The sequence below is a fragment of the Urtica dioica genome, chromosome 10 (genome assembly GCF_054948205.1).
Source record: "Urtica dioica subsp. dioica isolate 48M chromosome 10, U.dioica_male_clone48M_v1_H2, whole genome shotgun sequence".
NCBI classification, from domain to species: Eukaryota; Viridiplantae; Streptophyta; class Magnoliopsida; order Rosales; family Urticaceae; genus Urtica; species Urtica dioica.
The window spans coordinates 1,866,984-1,891,798 of NC_142765.1; the positions used below are offsets into that span (position 1 = coordinate 1,866,984).

A 24,815-nucleotide genomic window follows, 5' to 3' on the forward strand; every position below is an offset into this window, starting at 1 on the left:
AACTTTTGGGTGCTGTTGGAAATGTTTTGTGGTGGGATTGATTCCAGAAAAAGAGAGTAACTTTGTCCTCGAGACTTAAATCCGACCATTCAATAATAGAGGGATCAGAATCGGTTACTTGCTTTTGAAATATTGAAAGGGGCAACGACAATATAAAAAGCTAAGCTAGAAAGTCCCATGTTTCTTTTTTCAAAAAAAAAAAAGAAAAAAAAAAGAAAAAGATAATCATGTGACATGAAACAACAAACAATATTCTTTTAAGGTTTAAATTTAGCTAGATAGTCGAATTGTTGTTGGCGTGGAGGTGGAGAGGTGGGTTGTGGTGGCCGGCGGGGAGTTTGATTTTGGCGCGGGAGCCGTTGGGGACGACGAGCTTGAGATTCTCGCAGTTGCAGATCTCGATCATGAACCCGTCTGGATCGTTGAAGAACAGCTGGTCTATCGCCGTGACGTCATCTTCCATCGTCCTCTTTATGTACTTTATCCCCAGCTCTTTTAGTCTCCCCTCTATCATCTCCATATCAGCACACTTCCACAAAAACGACACTTATAAACGACACTTAAATCCAAAAACGGTAAGGTAACAAAAACGACACGTACGTTTTAGAAACAACAGCATAATAAACACGACACTTGATTCTTCAAAAACGACACTTAAAGTCTTCAAAAACGACACTTAACAAAAAAACTATACGCGTCTTCAAAAACGACAGTTAAATCTTCAGAAACGACAACGTTATAAAAACGACATTGAAGTCTGGAAAACGACACTTAATTCTTCAAAACGAAACTTGAGTCGTCAAAAACGACAACATATTTATTAGGTATTCCATCTGAAACCAACGGATATGGAAGCATTCAAAAAAAAAAAAAAAAAAAAACCTTGACCGTATCTATAATATATTATAAGTCAGAATAACAAAATCACTGTTCATAGACTATTCACTCTCTTTTAACCTATTAAATAATGACACGTCATAGCTTTTTTCATCATTTAACCGCAACAACTCTTCGTATCCTAATTATTTCTCAAACAAATTGAAAACCTTTCGTATCCTTAAAAAAAACTGTATTTTTCTCTCTTTCTCCATCATGGGGTTCCATTTTCCGTCGATCTTCACTCTCTCTCCCTAATTTAATCTCCACTTCATTTTTTATTTCCTCTTTCTGCTTCAAAATTCTCCAACGTTAACCTAGCTACGGCGTCCGAGCAATCACGTAAGAATGTGAATCCAAGCTTCTCTTACACTGATGTTTTCCCTTTTATGGCAAAAATTATGCGATCAGTGATTTTTCTCTGATCATGTTTCTGTAATTTCGTTTCTCTTCTCGCGCCTCCATCGTCGAATTTTGATAAGCAAATGGTGGGTGAAAAACGGTAAAGATTTTATTTTTATTTTTTCCATCAATGGTCCTTACATTTCTTCTCTACCAATTAGTGATTTTATGCTCCATGTCCCCATTAATTTTTTTGTGCTCTGTGTTTTGGGCGAAGTATCTGTGCTTTTATATGGCTGTTTTGACTGCTCAAGAATATCTCTGTAATTTCGTCCAAGCTTCTCTTGCACTGATGTTTTCCCTTATATGCGAATTCTTTTGAAGTTCGGTTCGTATACTAAGCGATTTATATTATATTTTTTGACAGGTTTTGAAGAGTGGTAAATTTTTTGGATCTCGATTCATGTGCTTGCGTTGGCATTTTCATTCTTTAATTCCCCTGATTACAGAGCTATCGAAGTAACATACAATTTTTTTTTAAATCTGATATATGCCTCATTTTATTCTTTAATCCGGCAATTTCTTCCAATAGATATGTCTTTTTTTCTCAGTTCTATGTTTGTTTAAGAATCCATGTTATTGAATCTAAGTTTTCCTTCGTTCATAACAGTGTCTACGTTTATAGTTCATCATAAGAAATCTTATGATTGACTTGATTAGGTCAGTTTTATTTTTTGAAACTGATTAAATAGGCGAGTTTACCTGGTTTGAACTTTGAAGGCAATAAGAAGAGTTAATAAATGAATTCATGAAGACCATCAAATTATCTGGTTCGGCAAGTTTTATCTCTTTCTTTTAGGGTTTGAATATTTTCTATTTTTTATTTCTCTGAATCAGGATTTAAAATTGTTGCTCAATTCAAGTATTTGGTTCACTCCCTCTTTGATTTTTTGCTCGTTTTTTGGTTTGGTTTCATAATATATTTCGAACATCTGGTTTGATTTGAAGCATGGCTTCTATAATGTTCGATCGTAAGTTTCTTCGGGGTTTTACTCATTTTCATTTCACTTTGACAGATTTAGAGGGTTAAGGTTATTCTTGGTACTCTTGCAATAGCTAAATTTGGAGGTAGAGAATGACACTTTTGACTAATATTGTGTGGTTTTTTTATTCTGGAATTGTTTAGTTGTGCCTTCTGATTTTGTATTTTTGGCGATTCTTGATAAAACTATTCCTTTTCATTCTTGATATGGTATTCCTTAATGCAAGCCATTATTGGTGAAGCCGAAGTGGCCTCCGGTGAGGGCGTCGATTGCCTGCGGTACAGTCAAGCTCCGCCAACTCCAACTTCAAAAGTGCCGTCCAAAATTCTATAATCAGCGATATAAAGGTCTGTAATTTTATTCTCTATGGTTATGGGATTCATTATGAAATCTAGATTGATTTCGCGGTTTAGCTCGGATTTTGAAATTGATTCAATAGTTTAGTCTAGGGGACTCTTATGAAATCATTATTTTGAAAACATCAGGTGACAAATCAATTTTTTTTTCTTTCTATTTTGTAAAATGAATTGTCGTTTAATGTTTTCTTGCGCATGCCTAAAACCCTGAATTCTTTGATATCTATATAAAATATTATAAGTCAGAATCCGAAATCACTGTTCATAAGGTTTTTATCCAATTATAATAAGACACGTGAGCTTTATTTTTATTTTTCTTTTTTGTTTTGTATTTTGTACGCTCAGTAACCACGTTGGGCGTTTTTTTGTTTTTTATTTTATTTTTTATTTTGGCTTAACTGCTTTGAATAATTTACACGCGAACGAGGAGTTACCACCTCTGAAGCGATTTCTTCTTGGTGGAAATGTCGTCTTTTTTTTCTCCGTATCCCAAATAGAAACCAAATAAAAAAAAAAACGCAGACAAGCGGAAAAGAAAAGAAGAAAGAAAAAAGTTGCGCCCCATCCCATTTTCCTCATTACCGTGTCTGAGAGTTATTCCGATTATCGCACATCGGCTATCGCGGACTCGCTGCACTACTCTAGATTGAAATCCGTGTTCTGCTTTTAACTTCGCAAAGGCATCGGTAAGCTTTGCAGAAATCGTTTTTTTTTTGTAAGAGTACTTTCATTTGGGCTGGTCGTTTATGTTAAATACAAAGACGCGATTTTGACAAATGACTCTGGTTTGGGATTTTTCTGTCTGGCAATTCAATCTGCGATATTCTCTTTTCTTTTTTCTGGAGTTGTTGAATAAGAAAAGAAAGAAAAAATACGCCATCTCTTCTTGCTGAGATTTTTTTTATGGAATTGTTTCAATCTCGTTTTTTTTTTTGGAATCGCTTCTTTCTAGAGACCATTGTAGAAAAAAAAACGCTAGGAAGAGCAACAAAGTAGAAAGAAGAGAACCGGCCGAGAAGAGAGTGAGGGGGTTAAACAGAGAAGAAGAGTAACCACACCAGAGTTCGTCGCGTATCAAGGTAAGAAAGCCTTGTTTCGTGTCTCTCTCTATATATATAGCTGAGAAATGTGTACGTAATTATATGAACTCGTGGTGTTTGGTTTCAGTAAGGAGTTCTTTGTTTGGGGCATTAGGTCGAAGAGAGCATATGCAAGTTTGCGAAGAAGGTCTGACTCTGTCGCAGATCAGAGTGGTTCTCCGTGACTCGCACGGTACCGCTTAGGTCAGAAGTGTCACCGGAAGCAAGTTCCTTCGAATCCACAAGGCTAACGGTAATATATCTCCTCAATTTAATCCACCTTTTTTTTATTTCTTATTACGAATTAAGTTTCCGAAACCTTAGGCTTTAGATACATTTTGGGGTTAGTTGATTAGAGCTAATCGTTTCCAATGTTTTTGGTAGATAGTGTGAGGATTTCATATTTTGTGTGAAAATGGAATTGGTAATGCCTTTTGATGTTTAGTTTAATAATATGATTTTAGGTAGAATGTAAATAATGAAAAATCATGTGAAAGAAATTCGAAACAGAAACTTTAAAAACATATAGTAAAAAGTTGAAAAGAGAAAAAAAATAAGTGAATAAACCAGACATTGTAGCTCTTTTCAAGTCGGTCCATGACGTAGAACCATAGAGTCCTGCCGAGAATCATGCCAAAGATGATTCGAACGTACGCCCACGCTTGGAAACGAAGAACCCCCATTTTCCCTTGCTTTTACAGATTAAATCCTTGAATTCCTTTGGAAAATAAATAGGAGTTCTGATTATATCCCCATAGTGTTAATTGGCGGTTTGGTTCTCTCTCCCCTTGCAAGCAAGGGTGAGCTTTCTACACAAAACAAAAGATATAGAAAAGTGCGACTTTCATAGAAACACTAGGGTATAGCTTCTTTACAACATTTTGAGTAATTTTATGTGAGAGCGCGTCCGCAGGTATATATAAGCCACAAGGAATAAATGTCCCGGAGCCAATCCAAACAGTGTGTACCCGATGGGGCAGCGATCCCTTTTGCCTAGGCTCATATTCCAATGTTGCAGTAGGGGCATCTGGAGATGACTATGATATTTTAGCAGAAAGCGTTGGAGATGGAAGGTTGTTCTTCGCTGGGGAAGCAACTACCCGGCGATACCCTGCAACAATGCACGGCGCTTTTCTCACCAGCCTCAGAGAAGCTGCAAATATGGCCCAACATGCTAACGCGCGATCGCTGAGGATCAAAATCGGCAGGAATCCGCTAAAAAATGCCCATGCTTGTGCCTCTCTTCTCGCAGATTTGTTTAGAGAGCCCGATCTGGAATTCGGGAGCTTTTCCGTGATCTTCGGTCGAAAGAATGCGGATCCGAAATCCACAGCAATCTTAAGGGTGACATTCAACGAATTGCCACCAAAGAGAGCTCACGAAGGTTCGAATCCGGACCAACAACATTCAAACAAGTTACTTTTTCAGCAGCTTCAGTCCCATTTCAACCAGCAACAACGGCTGCACGTTTACACTTTGTTGTCGAGGCAGCAAGCCCTAGAGCTTAGAGAAGTTAGAGGGGGCGATGAGATGAGATTGAACTTCCTCACTGAAAAAATTGGAGTAAAACTGGTGGGGCGAAAAGGTTTAGGGGCCAATGCTGATTCTGTTATTGCCTCCATTAAAGCCCAGAGAGGAAATCGGAAGACCTCTACAACTTCGTTGGCCCTAAAGACTGGTGAGCAGTTGGTTTCGAAACTAATCACTACCTTTCTCTATTTTGGCTTCGTTGGCCCTAAACTCTGTTATTGCCTTTAAATCAATTTTAGTTGTTACACTTCTCTGTGAATTTGAATAAGCTATTTTCTTTGCAAAGGTACATCAAAACTTAAAGCTGGCAATTTGACAAGGAAGTTGCAAACAACCACAATCTCCGATTACTGAACTGGGGATACTGGTTGACGAAGTCAAGAGCCTTCGTCACTATTTTGACGAGTTAAGCTTCGTATTTATTCCCCGAAGGTGACATGTACCTGCTAACAAGCTTGCTAAATTCCCTTGTAACCTGGATTGAATATACTCCTCCTTGGTTGTACTGTGATATTCTGCCAAATTTGCCCAAGTAATAGAAGTTGATAAAAAAAATTTATTTAAGTGTGTTTAAGTAACTTGTTTGTGTTTTTTTTTTTTTTTTAACGAATGTGGTGATGACGGCTTGAAGTCTTTTTGCTTGAAATTCTTTTGATCTCCTCTTTGTAATTACATTATTTTGTTTCATTCTAATTGATGTTAAATGTTATAAACGATCTATTCCTTCAAAAATGACATTGAGAATTTGACATTAATTTGTTAATTAGGTTTTAGCATGCTCTCGCACCATTTTGGTGTAGCAGCATGGTGGAGGCCGTCAAGCTCATATGGCTTTGCTAAAAAAAAAATAGACCAAGATCGAAAACTCTAGGGACGGAGATTCAGAATCAAGTTTTTCTTTTCGATTCGAGTTTTTCCTTTTCTATTATTATTCTGAAATATTTTACTTCCACAATCACGGATATATTAACTTCATATTTTGTTTTTCAGTTGACATCTATCTTGATGAATCTTAAAAAAAAACTCTTTAACAAAAAATATTAAGAACCCCATAACATTGTTTTTTTATGTTAATTTACAAATTAATATCTATAGTTACGATGTGCTACACACGTGTTACATCGCACGGTCATATATAGTACAATTTCATATTATTTTTCAATTGAATTTTACTTTGATGAATATTCGTAAAACTCTTTAACAAGATGTATTAAGAACCCATAACATTATTTTAAAATAAATTTACCAGTTTCGCACGTATTACATCCTAGTTTATATATAATCAAGATTGTTATCCAGGGTGTGAGAAAAAAACGAAACTTAGTTTTTTTTTTAGACTTAGTGGTTAATAGCATGCTTCTCATTCTCTCTAGTTAACTTTTATTTAAAATATATATTTTTGTTTACGAAAGAGAATTTATCAATTTTTGTGTTTTTTTAGATTGTATAACAGAATTAAAATTCTTAAAAAATAATTAAAATTAAACAAACTTGTAAGTTATCCTGTTCGTTGTTCCGGTACCTGAAAAGAGATGTGGTTGTCCATGGGATCCAAGCGATCATGATCTCCGAGCAGTCCTTTATCTCCGACGTGGCTGGACTGAACCAAGTGAATCCCAACTCCGTAGTTGAAGAGCCAAGCTCCGTCGAAGTGGTCCAGAGTCGGCGGTCTCTCGATCGGAACCATTCCCAGCACTCTCGTGTAAAACTCCTCCGACTTCTTAACATCCCGGCACAGCCGAGACACGTGGTTCAAAGATATCAGAGGCGGCGACGATGATGACTCATCATTATCAATATCAACTTCCTTCTTATCCTTCTCTGCGTTTCCCATATCTCTCTTCTCTCTTCTCTTCTTAGTCGATCGGTGCATGGCAGGTTTTATAGGGGTGGTGTGTCTATAGCTGATCACGTGGGGGACAGGGTTGGAGTTAAACGTGGACGTCATAAGAATTCAACACGTGTTATATAGTCCTGACAAATATATGAATGACCTTGAAAATGTTGCTCTGCCGTATTGCTTTTATAAAAAATATTATAAATAAAATGTATGCTTCACCATAAATATAGAATAAAATGATCCTATAATAAAAACAGTATAAATTTTGATTTCAAAACATTTATCACTTTTATAATGGATCTTATGGCTAAATAGCGATAGATTTGTAAGATAGTGTGTGTGTGTGTTTTTTTTTTTTTTTTTTTATAAAAAAAATTAAAGAATAGCTAGAAGTTTCAATGATTTTTGTAATTTTGTGATTAAATTTTTTTTTTATCGACGACTATTGGAGAGAGACGCTTCGAGGTGACCAACTCTCTCTCTCTCCGCCGGACCGGAGAGAATGGAGAGAGACTCTTCGAGCTGCAACAGCTACAACTATGGCGATCCAGGCTACTGGAACGCTCGGTACGTTGAGGAATCGGCTTCGTTCGATTGGTACCAGACTTACTCTGATCTCCGACCCTTCGTCCGAAACCACATTCAAACCTCCTCTCGCGTTCTCATGGTCGGATGTGGAAATGCCGGTATTTGATTCCAACCTCTCGATTTCTTACTGTTTTGGTGCTTCGTGCTAGATTCGACGTCGATTTGAGTGAATCCTTGTGATACGCTTCTTATTTGGTTTGATTGAGCTTTTGATTTGGATTTGGGATTGGATTGATTTTGTTCGATTGTGATGGATGAACGGGTTTCTGCGACTAAGTTGGATTTGGATTGAGAAGAAATCTGAAGAGATTCTTTTTTTTTTTTTTTTAATTCCGTTTTGACTTTTGATTAGGGAAAGTCTTGAGGTATTCGTTGTTGACTTTATTAGAATTATTCGACGTTGTGAGATGAGATGAGATTCGAAACATTCCGATTATCTAGAGGTTCCTTAGAATCGATTTTTTTTTTTTTTAATCTTATTTTGATCGGTGAAAGAAACTCTTTGGATTTCAGTGATTTTCCTTGTTAGTTGGTTTGATCTTCTTGAATCTGAACAAGAATGTTTTTTTTAGGTCATAATTTTTCTGATATTGATGCTTTATCTTCTATATTGTTCAATGTGCCAACCTGGAAATTGGGTTATCATGACCAGAGAAAACTCACCATATTATGAATTAAGAGTTATAGCATTTGACATGTCAATGACTCAGCTTTGATGAACTGTTTTGTTGCTCGTGTAGTTATGTCCGAGGACATGGTCACCGATGGATTTCAAGACATAGTCAATGTCGACATATCCGCGGTTGCCATTGACATGATGAAGAAGAAACACGAACACATTCCTCAATTGAAATGTATCCTAAAGAATTATAAGATTATAACAAATGTTATGACCAGACATTGCAATCTCTTCGATTTCTCAAAGGGAAAACAAACTAAAAAAAATCCAGGGGCTTTCCTATATAGATATTCATAGACATACAAATGGATGTGAGAGACATGAGCTTCTTCTCGGATGAATCATTTGATTGCGTCCTCGATAAAGGTACGGGCTTTACCCATCATTAGATTTTTAATTTCATGTGTTCAAAGTTTGCGATATTGTATTCTAATTTATTTGTGTTTTCGTGTACGACACTTTGTCTCAATCTCAATGGCTCGTTGTTTTAGGGACTCTTGACTCTTTGATGGTACGCCTTTTTATCCGGTGTTAACCTCTATCGCTTCATTCATATCTCGATGGGAATGCTCTAATTGTTTTTATTTTATTTTTTTATTTTTGTTATAGTGCAGCACCGAGGCTCCATTTAGTGCCACTCAGATGCTCGGCGAAGTCAATAGGTTGTAATCTTGAATTTTGTTTTCATTTCATATGCTCTTTTTTATGCTTACTTTTATATACTATCTGTTTCGGTTTCTTGTGTGTAATTATGAAGGGTTTGCTTATTTCTGGTGCAGGGTTCTTAAACCCGGAGGAACTTATATGTTGGTAACTAGCCTCTCGACTGGACAAGGCTGATTATATCGAGCTATTATTTTTCCTTCTTCTTTTTTATATTTTTTTTTCGATCAGTGTTATCCAAGAGCAAAATATATCTTATTATCTCTTTCGAAATTGGTATCTAACAGATAACATACGGCAATCCAAAAGTAAGAATGCCACACTTGAACAAATCGGCATACAGTTGGAACGTTATGCTGTACATCATACGTAAGTTTTTCTAACTTCATTTTTTTTTTCTTTCTATTTTTTCTTCTTCTTTCTATTCCTTGATAGTAGAATCTTTAAATATGGTTGTGAGTCACTCGTTACAATATCTTGAAAATTGCTAAAACATTATCAAACTCGTTATCTACCATATATCTAGTAGTATTTGCAAGTTTTTTTGTTGATTTTTCGGCGCAAATATTCCCATATATAGGATAGTGCTAATTTGGTCCCTAGCCTTCATTTTGGAGCATTTTGATTCCTAATCTATTAATTTAGTGCTCTTTGAGTTCTTTTTGTTTTTTTTTCTTCAATAAATTTCTTACATAAGCTACTTGGAATATACTAAAAAAAACTTAAAATATCACGTTAATTTAATAAAGGAAACTAACTTATTTGTTTACCCTAAAATTATAAACAACTTATTTTGATTCAAACATGTGTTTTAAGTTGTTTAGGTGTTGAGGTTTATAAACAATTTTTTCTCTCTTTTCGAAAAGAACCAAAAGAGCACTAAATCAATAGGTTAGGGACTAAAATGCTCCAAAACAAAGGTATAGCACAGTCAAAATAGTTCAGAGACTATTTGCGGCAAAAAGCCTTTCTCTTTGCTACGATCTCCTACTTCGAGTTGTGTCGAACAATCATTGAAAATTCAGAATGTTGAGAGAAACAAGTATTGGTGTGCCTATCTATTATCTTCTCTCGACTGCTCTTGTATTGGTTCCTCTCGAAATCAATGGTTTGTGGTTTCTTCATGCCATGCCTATTTGCTCAGGTGATAATCGTACTAATTCTTGCAGCTAGACCTGGATTTGATAAAAAAGCTGGAACTTCATCGCCAAAGTCATTTTTGGAGCCGATTCCACTTACCGAGACAGGTTTGCTTCCGCCAGATTATGTTTTGGCCGACCCAGAATCGCATTTCATATACGTGTGTCGAAAGTCGGATGACTTGGAACCAAGCGAAGCACCGTCCTATCCATTGACCGCTAACTTCTTGTAATAATTGCGTACGGTGTCGCACTTTTTTTTAATTTTTTTTTATCTCAGTTTGGGATTGGGTATTGGATTTGCAAGATTCAAGACTCACATATTGATCATTTTTTTTTTTTGCCATTCTTGCTCATACAACGAGGCTAACACTTAGAAATATTGTGATGTTTGTAATAGATAAGAGGGCTCTTTGTGCAATAATTCACCTGCGGTAGCTTCATATCTAGATTGGGAAATAAAGAGAAAAAAGGGAAGCTCAGATACGACACTCTTCGGGTACGCTGTAGTGATTCTAAGTCCCCGCCTTCATTCTTTTTCATTGGTTCCTTTACTCGTACAAGATTTTTTTGAGCTCTATTTGTTTGGAGATCTGATCAAGGACGATTTTTTCTTCGACTCTCTATGTGTTTGTCGTGTTGTGGATGCTGTGAAAAATCATATACTTTTGGACATCTTTGTTAATCACATCGTGAAGTTATTCTCACTTCGCATAATGAAAGCATAAAAATGTCATTTATTGGATTAATGTGTTGATTAGTTGGGAAAAAAAAACGCTATATATTAATGTCTAATAAATCGTTGTGGAAAGTGGTTCTTAGCATAGTCTAGTTGATAAGTTCACACCACTTTCAAAATGGAGCTCGTGAGTTCAATCTCCACTAGCAGCAAAACTGACTTAAAAAAAATCGTTGTGGAAAAGATCTCATGTTAGTTTTTAATAAAATGCAGAATTACTAGAATCAAACATTAGCTACTTTCTATTATGTATGCATATATATATAACCCGAAGATGAGGCAAATAATCGTAAATGAGAACAAACTTGTATCTTTTGATCATTTTCAGAAATCGTGCTTTCTGTCCAGACATTATTGCAAAACCCGGCAGCGAAGCTCATTGCTGCGCTGAATGACGTAAAGTCCCACGTGAAAAATCTCATCGGATTCTCCCTCGTGGAGAACGAATATCCTTTTGCTCGGTCCCGAGACAATGTCCTTGGGATTCCCCGTGGAAGCATCCATTAAGCTTCGAAGCTGAGTGCCTTTCGAGATTTCCCCAGATGAATCATTATTTGGAGAGATTGAATTTGACAGCTAGTCGATGTGAGAACTCATCATTGAATGATTCTCCGTAGGCAAGTCAATGCTTGCAAACTACCTCGAGTCTAGCATCTCACTGAATCCGTTAGCGTTTCATGGCTAACTCTTGTCCGTAGGCATGTTATTGTACGAGAGGCACCAATCGAAGATCGAGGATACGAGAAGCACCAATCGATTTCAATGACGAAGTGAGACGAGGCACCAATCGATCACCTTGAATGACGCATTGGGGGAAAAAAGAGTGAGTTATAGATTGTATTGTATTATGCACAAGAGCCACATTCCCTCTCGTCTAGGCTTCATCTCATTGAATCAATCTGTTCGATTCATTGCAGAGAAATGTCTCATTGAAACTCTATTAATAGGACAGTTGTTAAACGAACCAAGGTCACTTTTGGAACCATTCTTCACTTCCGAGCTGCTAACACGTTAAGGTACTCGATGATTGACACTTGAAGAGAATTTGACCTTCCACGAAAATCAAGATTGTCCAATGATTCAATTCCAGCGACCTCGTGGGGACAAATCACAAGGTCGGTTATTACCCTCGCAACTCATCCGATCAGTTTGTTGCTCGACTGGTTGACACTTTGAACGAGCCCAAGAATGTTCCTGAACAGATACGACAATGGCATTGGACGACAAGTCCACGCTTTATAGTTGGATTTTCAACGGCTAGAAGCTGTGCAGAGTTCCTTATAGGTCGAAGTAGGTTTCAAATCTTGTCTACTATTTTATAGAATATTTGTCGGTATCTCTTTGGTAATCATTATCTAGACAAATTTTTCATTCGTACGTTAGTAGCAGTATTTCAAATACCTATAAAATCTCCGCAAGTAGTCAGTAAAATCAAACTATTGGCATTTGATCGGTAAGAGTATATGAATCTTTGAGTTGAAGGCACTTCTCCGGCGAAGCTATCGTTGCCTAGCTTCAATGATTGAATCTCGGACGATCAGACGTTGTTTTCCCCGATAGTTTGTTTTTCGACATGTGGAGTATTCTCAAACTTGAGAACTATGGACCATCAATTGGAAAGTTTATGTTGTTGAATCGACACTCGAGAATTTGTTCAGCGAAATAAGCTTAAATCAATGAACGTGAACGCGACCGAGAAATGATCTCAAACTTGAGAATTATGGACCATCAGTTCGAAAACTTATCTTGTTGAATCGACACTCGAGAATTTATTCAGTGAAAGAGCTTAAGTCAATGAACATAACATAAACGCGATCGAGAAATGATCTCAAACTTGAGAACTATGGACCATCAATTGGAAAGCTTATCTTGTTGAATCGACACTCGAGAATTTGTTCAGCAAAACGAGCTTAAGTCAATGAACGTGAACGCGACCGAGAAATCATCTCAAATTTGAGAACTATGGACCATCAGTTGGAAAACTTATCTTGTTGAATCGACACTCGAGAATTTGTTCAGCAAAACGAGCTTGAGTCAATGAACGTGAACGCGACCGAGAAATGATCTCGGACTATTCATCCACTAAGTATGAGTATGTCATTTGGGTGGATTTCATAGTGGAAGATGGTTGAGAACTTGACCGAAGACTTTTGAATCAATGGATATCAGTGTATCTTATGGCCATAAGAAAAAGAACCTAACACCAACACCTAAGATAAGAATAGTCTTTTTAACCAAAATGGAGAAGACCCAAGTTTCAAACTTTGACTATTTACATACATAACAACAAATTCGACTCTATTCTTATCTTTCATTTCACCGATTTTCGGCAGCCATGACACGACAGCTTGCCTTTTCCTTTCATGTCGTTTTTTTTCATTTGTCGTCTTTCTCTATTTATATTATGTCGTTTACGTTAAGGACAAATGACTTATTTAACCAATGAGAAGAGAATCAAGAGATAAACTCGAACCTATTTTTACAACGTTTGAGTGAAAGGTTGCTCATTATATATGAGCAGTACTCCGTCAGATACATATTTATACGTTGAAGAGCTATAATAAACTAATAAATACAACACAGAAGCGGTTATAAGTTAGCTCTGCACACTTAATTCATTGTTGAATGAGCTGATTTGTCCACAGGCCTGCCTTATTGCTAATAAGTTTGGCAGGTAAAGATACTTGTGGTTTTTTTTTTTTTTCGAAAACAGAAACTAGTGAAAGTTACATGGCATTATTGAGAAAATTGGAAAATCTGATCAAGTGGAATTCTCACAATGGCCATCCGAATTTATTGTTAGGCCATCTCAAAATAGGTCCTTATAAATAGCATGCTAGTACAAACAAATAATTAAAAAAAAGAGATAAAAATGGAAATCTGATACGAGGACATATGAAAAAAAACAATGTGAATGATGTGGGATTCTCTACCAAAACAGAAAATTTTATTTCTTAGCAAAATTTATTATATGTCTTCCTACAATGTAACAAAATGTGTTAACTCACTGCCGCCGTTGACAAGAGAAACAAATGTTCATTCACGTGTAGGGAAATAGAGATGAAAGTATTAACATCAATGCTTTTCAATAAATTGTTCAAACTTCAACTATTAATTTTTTTTTCTTCTTTTCAAAATTAATACTTCTTACGATCGAATGTAATTATTTTATATCAAGTTGTCATAAAACCAATATTAAGTTTTGGAAACAAAAACAATTTCCCATATTTTGGTATAAAAAAACATTGAAGAAAGTATTATTCATCCCATAAATATACTATTTATTTCATCTTATTTTGGTAGAAGCACAACTATAACATATATTAATAATGAAGAAAAATGGAGGATTTTGGGATATAAGCAAGTAAGCAACTATGAATAGCCAACAAGAGTCTCACCCTTTTCCCAAAAGAGTAGAGTGACAATAAATGAGACATTTAGTTTTTTTTTTTCGCTTCCAAATGAGAAATTTAGTTTTTTTTAGGGAAATTTAGTTAAATATGATCAACGTGACACATGAAATTGGTTTCTATCAAAAAGTGTTAAAAATTTGAAAATATAAACTAAAATATTATGAACGGCTTGGCAAAAGATTATAGAATAGTAGTTTTTTTTAATTAGTTTGATGTTAAGATGCATTTCCATCTAACAAGTCATGTTTTCTGAATAATGAACATTGTTGTCATATAAATATTATTTATGTATTACTACTCATGTGGTGTTTACTAAATGTGTAAGCTACATGCAATGAGACAAAAATATATCCTTAATAGGCAAATAGTAAAAAAAGAAACAAAAAAAAAAACGTTACAACCCCAAGTAGGTCCCTCAAAAAATATTTATAGAGTCTTACAAGTCTAAAACGGCAAAGGAACTTAAACATAGCCTCTCTAAATATGGAAATGGCTTATACCATATGTAGCACTAATAATGACATTACCATATTTGCATGAAAACAAACAAACAAACAAATATTAATCATAATAATAGAATATAATATGAGAGAGATAGAGAGAAGGGCTTATTAACTTTCATTTTTAAAACCAAAAAACATTAAATGGGACATAAAAGAGGGAAAGGCCGACTAGAAAAATGCAAAGGACAGTGGGACCCACAAAAGAGTGGCCAATGGAGAGCGAGCAAGTCTAAATGTGGCAAAAAAAGAGACTCATGCAAACAACTCTAAATAGTATTGAACAGAGCCATGCAAAAAAGCTTTTGCCGTTTCCAAGCTCTCTCTCTCTCTCTCTCTCCAAGACCTTTTATCTTCTTCTTCTTCTTACTTTAATTTTTCATCTCTCTATATTTGGCAACTCCAAATAGTCTTTTTTCCAAGTTTAGCACAAACCCTCCCATTAAAAGCCCATGACTTTTAAAGAGAATAATAGGGAGGAGAAACAAATATAAATAGAATGGTCTCATCAGAAACAATAAAGATAGGATTTTTATAGTTGTTGTAATCTGTCTGTTTTATTTTGTGGCTTTGAAAACTGATTTTTGGCATCTGGGTTTCGGAGAGATTGTGGTTTAGCGAAATGGGTCGAGGGAAGATTGAGATAAAGAGGATTGAGAACGCGAATAGCAGACAAGTCACGTTCTCAAAGAGAAGAACAGGTCTTCTAAAGAAAGCTCAAGAATTGGCTATTCTCTGTGACGCTGAGGTCGCTGTTATTATCTTCTCCAACACTGGAAAACTCTTTGAGTTTTCAAGCTCTGGGTATGTCTTTTTTTTTCTCTCTATTTTTTTTTAAGTTCTCCAGATGTTTGCATGTTATTATTATTATTATTTTTTTTCTGTTTGGTTCTTAAATGCCATTCATAGTTTGGTTTAGTATTATAATGAAGTTGAAGAGAGGATTTTTAATGTTTGAACTTTGAACATTGAATGAGATTTATCTTGGGTTTTTGTTTCCCAATTTTTTTTATGGAAATTTTATTTTTTTTATTATAATTTTCGGTTTGTGGCTTTTGCATTTTTTTTATTTGTCTTGTCAAACTCTTTGAACTTTATTGGTCATTTCGGCTACAATATCATCAATTTTTTGTTTACCGGGTAAGTTCTATTCAGAATTTCAGATGATTATCCTTTTTATTTTATTTAATTTTTTGAAAAATCTTTTTTATTTTGTTTTGTCTTCCTAATACACAGTGAATAATTCTCTTTTTTTATTACATTTAAAAAAACGTTTAAAGAGATAAATAAGTAAAATAGCAGAGAAATTTTTATTCCTTTCAAATGGTTTGAGTCAAGACTAAAATTAGTAACGTCCCTCTTTCAATATTTTGAATATATCGTTGGTTTTGCAGTATGAAGAAAACGCTCTCAAGGTACAACAAGTGTGTTGAGTGTCCAGACGCTATGCCCATTATAGATAAAGTAGAGGTACATAGTTACATATATATATATTATATATAATATCATCTGCTGCAAGTCAAACATATGAGTCATTTTTGGTCTAAAAGTTGCATAATTTATGATTAAATTTGGACCATTTTTTTTATCATTTTCTTACGGCCGAAAAAAATGCTCTTCCAATCATGTACGATTTGTTAAGAGTTCGTAATTCAAATATTATTTTCTACTTTACAAAGTAAAACTTTTCCCCCTTCTATAGTTTATTATTATTATTATTATTTTAATAATCTTTAAGCTCACGCTTGTATTAAATTTTAGAACTTAGTCATTTATAAGATTGTTCATCTTAGTACATTATATTGATGCAATTCTTTCTAAGTTTTATACCATACTTTTCAGAGGCAAGACTCAGTTGAAGTGGACATCTTGAAAGATGAAATTTCAAGGCTACAAAAGAAACAACTGTATGTACATGATCTGTATATGTGAATATCTATATCCTTTTCTTTGCAAATTTATTAATATAAGAGGCTGAGAGCTAATTAAGAATCTCATGATGTTCGCTGTTCAATTCAGACACTTATTGGGTAAAGACCTCGGTGGATTGAGCTTGAAGGAATTACAGCACCTAGAAGAACAAGTTAATGAAGGTCTAGAGTTGGTCAAGAACAGAAAGGTTCTTCTTTGCACAATGTTTATATTCTACTTCTTATTTCCCAATCATTATAATTTCATATTAATTAACAACTCCTTAATTAAACTCATCCATCTTTGGCACTTTCTTTAGGAGAAAGTGCTTATGGATCAACTCGAACAATCGAGAATTCAGGTACCAAAAAAAGCTTCATAGTGTTACTCAGAGATAGTGTTTAAAACAAAGATTTCATTCTTTCTTGTTTCGGTTTCAGGAACAACGCGCTATGCTCGAGAATGAAACCTTGCGAAGACAGGCATTGCTTTATATATACATCTTTTTTTTTCTTTTTGCAAAATCGAGTTTTATATGTTATAAAACTAGAATCTTTGAATATCATCCAATATATGTTTATGTTTTCGGGTGATCTGTAGATCGAGGAGCTTCGTTGTTTATTTCCAAGAACCGATCATCACCACGGGTCGGTCCCGCCATATCACGAGTACTACCCAATAGAGAAGAAAAACCCGACTGCAAACAATAGTCTCGTCGCTCCAAATCGATCCTCGAACTTTACCGCCGAGAAAGGAGATTCCGACACAACCTTGCAGTTAGGGTACTAACTATAAATATATACATTGCTTGAGCTTCAAGTCATCAAGGGTTTATTCCATATTAATTATAGTGGTTTTATTTTATTTTGTTTGATATGTAGATTGTCGAATGAAGTTTATCGAAAGATGAAAGCTCCGGAGCAAGAAGTGCACTCGAACGACTCGGGAAGCCACATGAGCCTTCTTTGATGTCTCTTGTTAGTCACAAAATTAGGCTAGTTTTGCAAATATTTGTGTTGGGAAAAAAAAGAGAGGCATGTTGAGGACATAAAATGTAATGTCTTTTGAGGTTAATTATTATCATTAGACAGGTTGTTGGGGGCAGAAAAAAGACATGTCTTTTCAGTTACTAGTTATTTAGTTAGTTGACTATATGGACTTTGTCAATCATATCATACTCTTTTAGTATATGCTTCAAAAATGGTGTCAACTTTCTCATCCAGATTTATTTCACCTCCTAACTCTTGCCCTTGCCAAGGAGTAATGATAAAATAAAATAAATAATGACAATAAATCCACTATAATGAAAAATAGGTTACAAATTACAATTGGAGAGGTCTCATTGGAGAGTGAGTTAGAAAGAGAAGAAAAATGACAAAAGACAAAAGTAATAAATCCACTGATCACACGACGGGCCTTATTGGGCCAACAAAGCCCATTTGGTCACCAAAAACTCTTAACAATTTTGTATCTCACTAGAAACACTATTTACATATAGAAAGGTAATTAACCACACCATTGTACAACACAAAAAATATGTAAATGAACAACCCAATAATTTATTGATGTTGGTCTATCACCTATTTTTTTTTCTTAAGTTATTTTCTCTCATCCTTTGGAGAATATGTATGTCTTGTCACTTGTCAGTTTACTATTTTATGCTTTGAGTTCGAAATCCATCAAGCAACTGATTTCTCTTCCCCAAAAGCTCATTGAAAAGACGATCAATCTCGCTCCCAAACCCGTCCAAACCCTTCTCGAACGCCTCTAATCTAACCCTCAAATCTCTAGCCTCGTCCTCGCCGGAATTCCCATTCTCGATCTCTGCCACGAGCCGAGTCACCGACTCATTCAACTCGCTAAACTCGCCTCCGGAGAGGCTCGAGACGACAACCCAACAAACCCATTTGCACGCTCTCTCCATCGCCGAAATAGCTCTCCGAATAGCCTCCTCTTTGCTTGAGCAACAAGTCATCTCCTCTCCAACGTCAACGCCTCCGAAACCAGCCTTGCTCTTGCTGTTGGGCAAGAGAAACAACGGCTCTATCGGCTTGAGGTGCTTTAGGGCAGCCGAAGGAGATTTCTCTTCCTTGAGATGCAAGCCATGCGAGATCGAGAGCCTCGCGAGGCCAAGGCGGGAGAGAGAAGAGGTGATGGAGTTGAGAAGGTCGAGAAGAGTCAACGTGTAGTTGAGATAACGGTCAACGGAATCGGATTCCCATTTGCTCACCGGATGATCGATCGCCATGACGAGCTTCGCAAAGGCCTTGTTTGTCGCCGGAATTGTGTCGAAGAAGCCGCGGAGGCACGAGAGAGACGTTGCGGTGCTCGTCTTTGAAGATAACTTGTTGTTGAAGGCACCGGAGACATTGGCGAAGAACCCTTGAAGAGAGGCTGTTAAAACAGCCACGTCATCATCGGAGGGTTGTGTTGTGTGATGATGAAGATTGTTCTCCAGCTTGGAATACAGCTTGCTGAACTTTGCTACCAAAAGTACCATGTCAGGTACAGATTATATTACAAGAAAAAAGTTGGTCTTTTTTTTTTTTTTTGGTGGTTGTTGTTTTTGTTCTGTGAGATTTTTTGTCTCTTGAAGTTTGTTGCTTTGAAGTGTATTTTTTTCTTGTAGTTTTGGCCTATTTATATAGTTTGATTTTCTGTCAGAAAAATAAAAAGAGCCGTGTGAAGACCTTAATATATATGTATTTTCATGTTATTTTAGGTCAAACGTTCTTATCTAACGACCACATGTTATTATTATTATTATTTTTTTCTTTTCCTTATCTAAACAAACACGCTTTGAAACAACTTGGCCAATAGATTGATTTGAGACCTTGTTCATCAAGATATTTATTTTTCAATCAATCAACAAATTGAACTACAAAGACAAGTTTCCTTTCTCTTTCTCTCTTTTCTTTTTTTTCTAAAGTTCAATTAACAATAATTCGCTAAATGGTCACTCTCTTGGAAGCTAGCTAGCTCAAAATAATTTATGTTTTTATTATATTTCTTTAATATTATTTTAAAACTTTATGAAGAGCCTGTCTAGTGACTCTAGTCATGGACGCGTAATCGATAAAGATAGTATTATAAGATAGTATTGGAGGGCAAATAATACGGCGATACCACTAAACATAATCCGCTGATCTATTATGAAGTCAAATAGCTCACTTTAGTACAGTGTGCTCTAACTGGATTTATCATAAAAACATAGCAAGTAATAAAAAATATTTTTGGGTCTTTTTGGCAGATTAATTCGGATCAAATTTTCTCTTTCGACGATTTTTTGTTATTATATATTCAATTCAATCAATATCCGTCACCCACTAGCTAAAATTATGTTATCAAGTTACTTCTTTTTTATTACTTTATTAACTTCTATTATTATATTAGAAAGAAAAATTGGATACTAACATAGAGAATAATTATACAAAATTTTCAAGATTTTAAGAAAATAGTCAAAGTTGTAACTTGTAAGTGTTTATTTTGAAAAATAACTAAAGTCTTAGAATCAATAAAAACATTGACACGCTTAATATAAAATTTGACACATTTATTTAAGATACTTATCTTTTACCCTATATGAAATATGCACATAGTCATAATATTTATTGACATCCAGTGTTCGCGATTTTTTTTTTGGCTGTTTTATAAATTTTAGACATACCTTACTATTTTATAAATTTTAGATATAAATTTTTTACAATTTAACAAACTTGTTAGTTTCAATAATGGTCTATTAATTTACATTTTAGCTAGAACACCCCTGGTATACATTTCCCCTAGATTAATCGATTTTAGTTTTATGTACTTTAAAAATAAATATATGTGACGATTTTATCTATTGCGTATGAACATAGTATTGATCACCATTGTATAATTCAATTGGCCATAAAAAATGAATAAAATAAATAAATAAACTCGTGAAAACTATGGGCTATGACATAGGAATATATGAAGGATATACTGATACGTTAACGTCATGCATAAGCTAATAATTGTCTAAAACTGAGTACTTAGGATACTTCTGTACGCGTGTACTTTATCAAGTAAGTAAATTGACCACTTGGAGTTTTTTTTTTTTTTTAATTTGCTGTTTCAATGTTAACTACTATAAGCTATAACGACACATTCTTTTTTGATCGATTTCTATAAGATAACTAAGGAAGGATATGATCAAATTTAATTTTGTTTGAGACGCTTGTTTATTAATTTATTAATAATGAGAAAGAAACGTGAGGCCAATGTGTTTGACAATTAAGGGAAATACTACTGAAGGATGGCTATTATACTACTTCTTATTGTATTAATGACCAAAATTATATGGCAAACCCAAAAGGGTTTGTTCAAATCAAGAGATGTATTTTTTTTTAAAAGTCTAAATTTCATGGAAAAAGGTCATAAGATTGAAAATTTTGGTTTCTTCCTTGGAAGGCTGTCACACCAACGTAAACATTGTGCCAAAGAAATAGTAAGCAATTATTTATATAATAAACTTAATACCGCATGTAATGTATGAGTGTAATCAGACGGCTCCAATTAATTAAGGAAGTTTATGCATGACGTGAACAAATTTGGCTTTCTGGTCAAAGTCAAACAAACAACAAGGAAGAATTGTTGGCGAACATAATGGTATATTCCTTTTTCCTTGATTCTTACATTTCTGTTATCAGTCAAGAAGGCTATTGCTTCAAGGTTTCTCAAATGTTGAAATATACAAACGGCCGTAAGATTTTGAAAGGAAAAAAAAAACAAATTGATTGAGTATTCAGAATGGACTCGCAAAGGGGTTCTGAATGGACTCTAACAAAGGGGTTCTGATTTATAGAATGTTAACGACGACGTCATATATCACACTATTTTTTTTCACGAGTATGGTAAGCATGTTCAATAGAACTAAAGGAAAAATTCTTCTCAAAATAAAGAACAACTCTATGAGATATTATATTGATTAAAAGAATGAGCATGGTCTCTAAAATTGGGAGTTTCTTGTTCTACTTCCGAGATTCAATAGGAAAAATGGACTACAAACTAAAACTTTAACGCTCCGTTTGGAATCCGGAAAATAGGAGGGAAAAGAAAATGGAAATCCCTCCTATTTTACTTAGATTATTTGGATTGAGGAAAATAGGTTGGAAAAAATATGATGGAAAATGCGAGGGAAAGTATATAACTAAAATGAGGATTTTATTTTCCTTCGAAAATCAAATGAAAAATGAGAATCCCTCCAAATTTGTCTATGTGGGGATCACACACTAGTAGAAAAAATGGATTTAATGGCGTTCAAAATGCGCCATTATAGAGAATTAATGTCACTTTTTGAACGCCATTAAAACAGGCGACATTAAAGATATATAATGGCGTTTAAACCAAAAAGCGCCATTAAATGTGCCGACGTGTCATATCCGCGTGGCAGAGGACTGGGAAGGGTTTTAATGGCGTTTCTCTTTCGAACGCCATTAAAAGTCTTGCCACGTCATAGAACGCGCGAAATTCAAACTTTAAATGGCGCTGTAAAGTTGGCGCGTTATTTAAGCTATTATGGCGATATTTAACGGACCGCCATTATTTGTGGGTTTTTATTTTTATTTTCTTTACCCAAAACATTTCTTAATTATTGCTCTAAAAATAGATGTTAATAATATTAGTAGCCTGCATTTCTGCATTCATACATACATCAATAAAAATATAATCTTAACACCAAAAAACAACCAAGAAAAACAATACATGATACCATTCTTTTTCTTAAAAAAAAAAAAAAAAAAAAAAACCATTCATAATACCATAACTTCTTCTATTTTCCAAGTTAGAAAAATATTTCTAACTATGATTCACTGGTTCATCAAAAATAAAAATAAGAACAATTAACATCCACCAAATTCATAAGTTCAAATATGGAGTTCTAAGTACTAAACTATCTGTACAACAAATGATTCAATGAAATTGGACACAAATATCACTAACTTTGATATACCAAAAAAAAAAAAAAAAATAGACACATCTTTGACTAAATTTATCACACTCCAGAAAACACAAAAAAAAAAAAAACACTTGTTTACCAAAAGCTCATCTAAAAATCTAAAAGAAAAACAGTAAAGAAAGTACACAAATGACTACATCTTCCTCAATAAACAATTGTTTACCACTCCAGAAATTTTTTACAGCTGGACCTTGTCCGATAACAGCCTCAAGTCCTCCTCAAGCATCTCTTTAACCGCATTCTTATCAGCCTTTTGATCCTGCAAGAGATCAACATAAACATCTGATATGTCAAATCCAAATAAAGCCCAACGGAAAGATAGAATAATAAGCAAAATCATACTTACCTTCTCCAAAGCTGAAACAATCCGTCTCAGCTTCACAAAAATCTCACGAGAAGGTCCTCCCAGTCCTGTTATACAATCGACGCGGTCACAATCTCTGATATTCAGCTTCATTGACTGGTTGACATAAGTCTTTTCTTTAATTCGAGAGACTCCAACAACGCTTAAATCTCCCGAATCAGACTTCCATGCCAACCGTCTCAACCCACCCTCGTGCCCATCTATAATTGCACTGCTGATCAGTGAGTGGATGCTCTTCATCTCAGAATCCTAAAAAAAAAATTAAATAAACTTCCCGACATGTATCGAGCCACATAATACACGGGGGCTTAATCATATACTATTTGTACGAGTTTCATAACAATATCAATAAATAATTATAGAGAAGTCTCGTGTATTTCGCTAGACATCTCAACAAAGTTGCCTCAAGTCTTAACTAAAAGAACATAGTAATCCAACTTAGCAACACAATTATGTAAATATTTATGTCACATTTTCTACTAATTGATTGCGAGTCTAACAATTATATTACATAGAACAAAAATAAGAAAGAAAAAAAACAAAGAAATATGATGTCATTTTCTAATTTTGTAACAAGACTTGGCTAAATCAAACAAACTTACAGAAATAGTGACCCTTTTCGACGAAAACATCAAGCTTAAATCAAGATTCTTGTCAAGACAAGATATATCAATTTCCATATGATAGATTTGGCTGAATTTAGTCTGTACACAAAAAAGAAAGGACGAAAACTTAGTAAAGATATTCCATACAACTACAACTTTGACTAATAATAATTGAAACTTGCCTTAAGGAGTTCAAGCTTCCCTTCCTCTGAGACTCTGCATTTGCAAGAAATATTTGATTGCGGGCATATAGAATTCCTCAACTCAAAATGGTACGAATCTTTTTCCTCTTTAAACTCAGCTCCAATGCTGTGGGCACCTTCTTCTACCATGTATTCCATATAGGACTTTGGAACATTCGTGCTAAAGAACCTTCTCAATCCTCTGAGTGTATCTCCACCCAAATCTTGTTCAGACATTTTTTGGTTGAATGAACGCTTGAAGGGACAAGAAGTTAATTTCTCAGCCAGTCAACGAATCAAGTATACATAATATTATACAGAGAGAGAGAGAGAGAGCGAGAGAGAGAGAGAGAGAAGAACTAACCCCATAAAAATGACTTTGCCGAACCTGGCAACCAAAACTGGTTTATTGGACCCCATCTTCTCTAACGATGTCACTATGTGTTCCACAGCATTTTCTGATACGCAGAGCCACTGGCTTCTCAAACGCCTATCGACAAGTGTAATGATCACACCAGTGCTTCATTAGAACCACAAAACATAGCATAAATATTACTCAATTATAAGGTGTGAACCGCTAAAAAATGGCGAACACTAATCTGCCAAACAAAATTTAGAACAAAATAAATTAAAAAAAACCTCTAGCTAATTATGAATAATGCTTGTGTTGATATATGATATAAATCATTATGAATACAATCTGTTTTGTTTTTTAATATGAAAACTGTTACTACATATTGAGTTAAGAAGATAAAAGTACAAAATCATTTTCAATTGTAAAACTAGAGACGAGATAATTAAACAACTAATAACTCGGGCAGTGGAAATTTCTTTGTAAACGTAAAGCTTCAGCCAAGCACACTAATTAATAACTCAAATCCATGACATAGAAAATTATTTTATAAAAGATATACTTACAGACCAAACGGACCGAGAGAGTGAGGGACTGAGAGAGAGCCAAAAAGAGAGAATGAGACAGAGGGAGT

General features: G+C 34.9%; 6 protein-coding genes across 12 annotated transcripts; 3 read left to right on the plus strand and 3 right to left on the minus strand.

The window, feature by feature from the left end:
• Nucleotides 1-96: 96 nt before the first annotated feature.
• On the minus strand, nt 97-7,067 carry GLYI8 (Lactoylglutathione lyase / glyoxalase I family protein). Its single transcript, XM_089628427.1, has 2 exons — nt 6,749-7,067; nt 97-529 (listed from the first exon to the last, which is right to left on the minus strand). Exons 1-2 carry the CDS (start codon nt 7,058-7,060, stop codon nt 275-277), a joined length of 567 nt encoding a protein of 188 aa, XP_089484553.1. The 5' UTR covers nt 7,061-7,067; the 3' UTR covers nt 97-274.
• On the plus strand, nt 2,228-5,848 carry LOC149382943 (protein FLOWERING LOCUS D-like). Its single transcript, XM_089628802.1, has 6 exons — nt 2,228-2,249; nt 2,405-2,421; nt 2,488-2,608; nt 3,812-3,889; nt 4,610-5,374; nt 5,513-5,848. Exons 1-6 carry the CDS (start codon nt 2,228-2,230, stop codon nt 5,578-5,580), a joined length of 1,071 nt encoding a protein of 356 aa, XP_089484928.1. The 3' UTR covers nt 5,581-5,848.
• Nucleotides 7,068-7,364: 297 nt separating the features above from the next.
• On the plus strand, nt 7,365-10,880 carry LOC149382944 (S-adenosyl-L-methionine-dependent methyltransferases superfamily protein). Of its 7 annotated transcripts, none has more exons than XR_016301875.1 (9): nt 7,365-7,752; nt 8,395-8,618; nt 8,654-8,699; nt 8,825-8,844; nt 8,943-8,995; nt 9,113-9,143; nt 9,284-9,365; nt 10,141-10,243; nt 10,536-10,554. XR_016301875.1 is itself a non-coding variant. In XM_089629418.1 (9 exons), exons 1-9 carry the CDS (start codon nt 7,569-7,571, stop codon nt 10,571-10,573), a joined length of 756 nt encoding a protein of 251 aa, XP_089485544.1. In that variant the 5' UTR covers nt 7,407-7,568; the 3' UTR covers nt 10,574-10,880. The 7 variants fall into 7 exon arrangements, 6 of the variants coding, with proteins under 6 accessions (XP_089485545.1, XP_089485544.1, XP_089485542.1 ...); XM_089629418.1 differs by having other exon boundaries at nt 7,407-7,752; nt 10,166-10,243; nt 10,536-10,880; XM_089629416.1 differs by having other exon boundaries at nt 7,423-7,752; nt 10,166-10,380; nt 10,536-10,880.
• Nucleotides 10,881-15,402: 4,522 nt separating this feature from the next.
• On the plus strand, nt 15,403-17,794 carry AGL15 (AGAMOUS-like 15). The gene is made up of 8 exons (XM_089628973.1): nt 15,403-15,591; nt 16,182-16,257; nt 16,630-16,694; nt 16,807-16,906; nt 17,018-17,059; nt 17,139-17,180; nt 17,299-17,480; nt 17,580-17,794. Exons 1-8 carry the CDS (start codon nt 15,410-15,412, stop codon nt 17,665-17,667), a joined length of 777 nt encoding a protein of 258 aa, XP_089485099.1. The 5' UTR covers nt 15,403-15,409; the 3' UTR covers nt 17,668-17,794.
• A 173-nt stretch (nt 17,795-17,967) lies between these two features.
• Nucleotides 17,968-19,327, minus strand: LOC149382946 (UPF0496 protein 4-like). Its single transcript, XM_089628972.1, has one exon. The coding sequence runs from the start codon at nt 19,196-19,198 to the stop codon at nt 18,350-18,352; it is 849 nt and encodes a 282-aa protein (XP_089485098.1). The 5' UTR covers nt 19,199-19,327; the 3' UTR covers nt 17,968-18,349.
• Nucleotides 19,328-22,452: 3,125 nt separating this feature from the next.
• Nucleotides 22,453-24,308, minus strand: LOC149382947 (uncharacterized). Its single transcript, XM_089627637.1, has 4 exons — nt 24,194-24,308; nt 23,810-24,084; nt 23,645-23,735; nt 22,453-23,291 (listed from the first exon to the last, which is right to left on the minus strand). Exons 2-4 carry the CDS (start codon nt 24,064-24,066, stop codon nt 22,857-22,859), a joined length of 783 nt encoding a protein of 260 aa, XP_089483763.1. The 5' UTR covers nt 24,067-24,084; nt 24,194-24,308; the 3' UTR covers nt 22,453-22,856.
• Nucleotides 24,309-24,815: the final 507 nt, after the last annotated feature.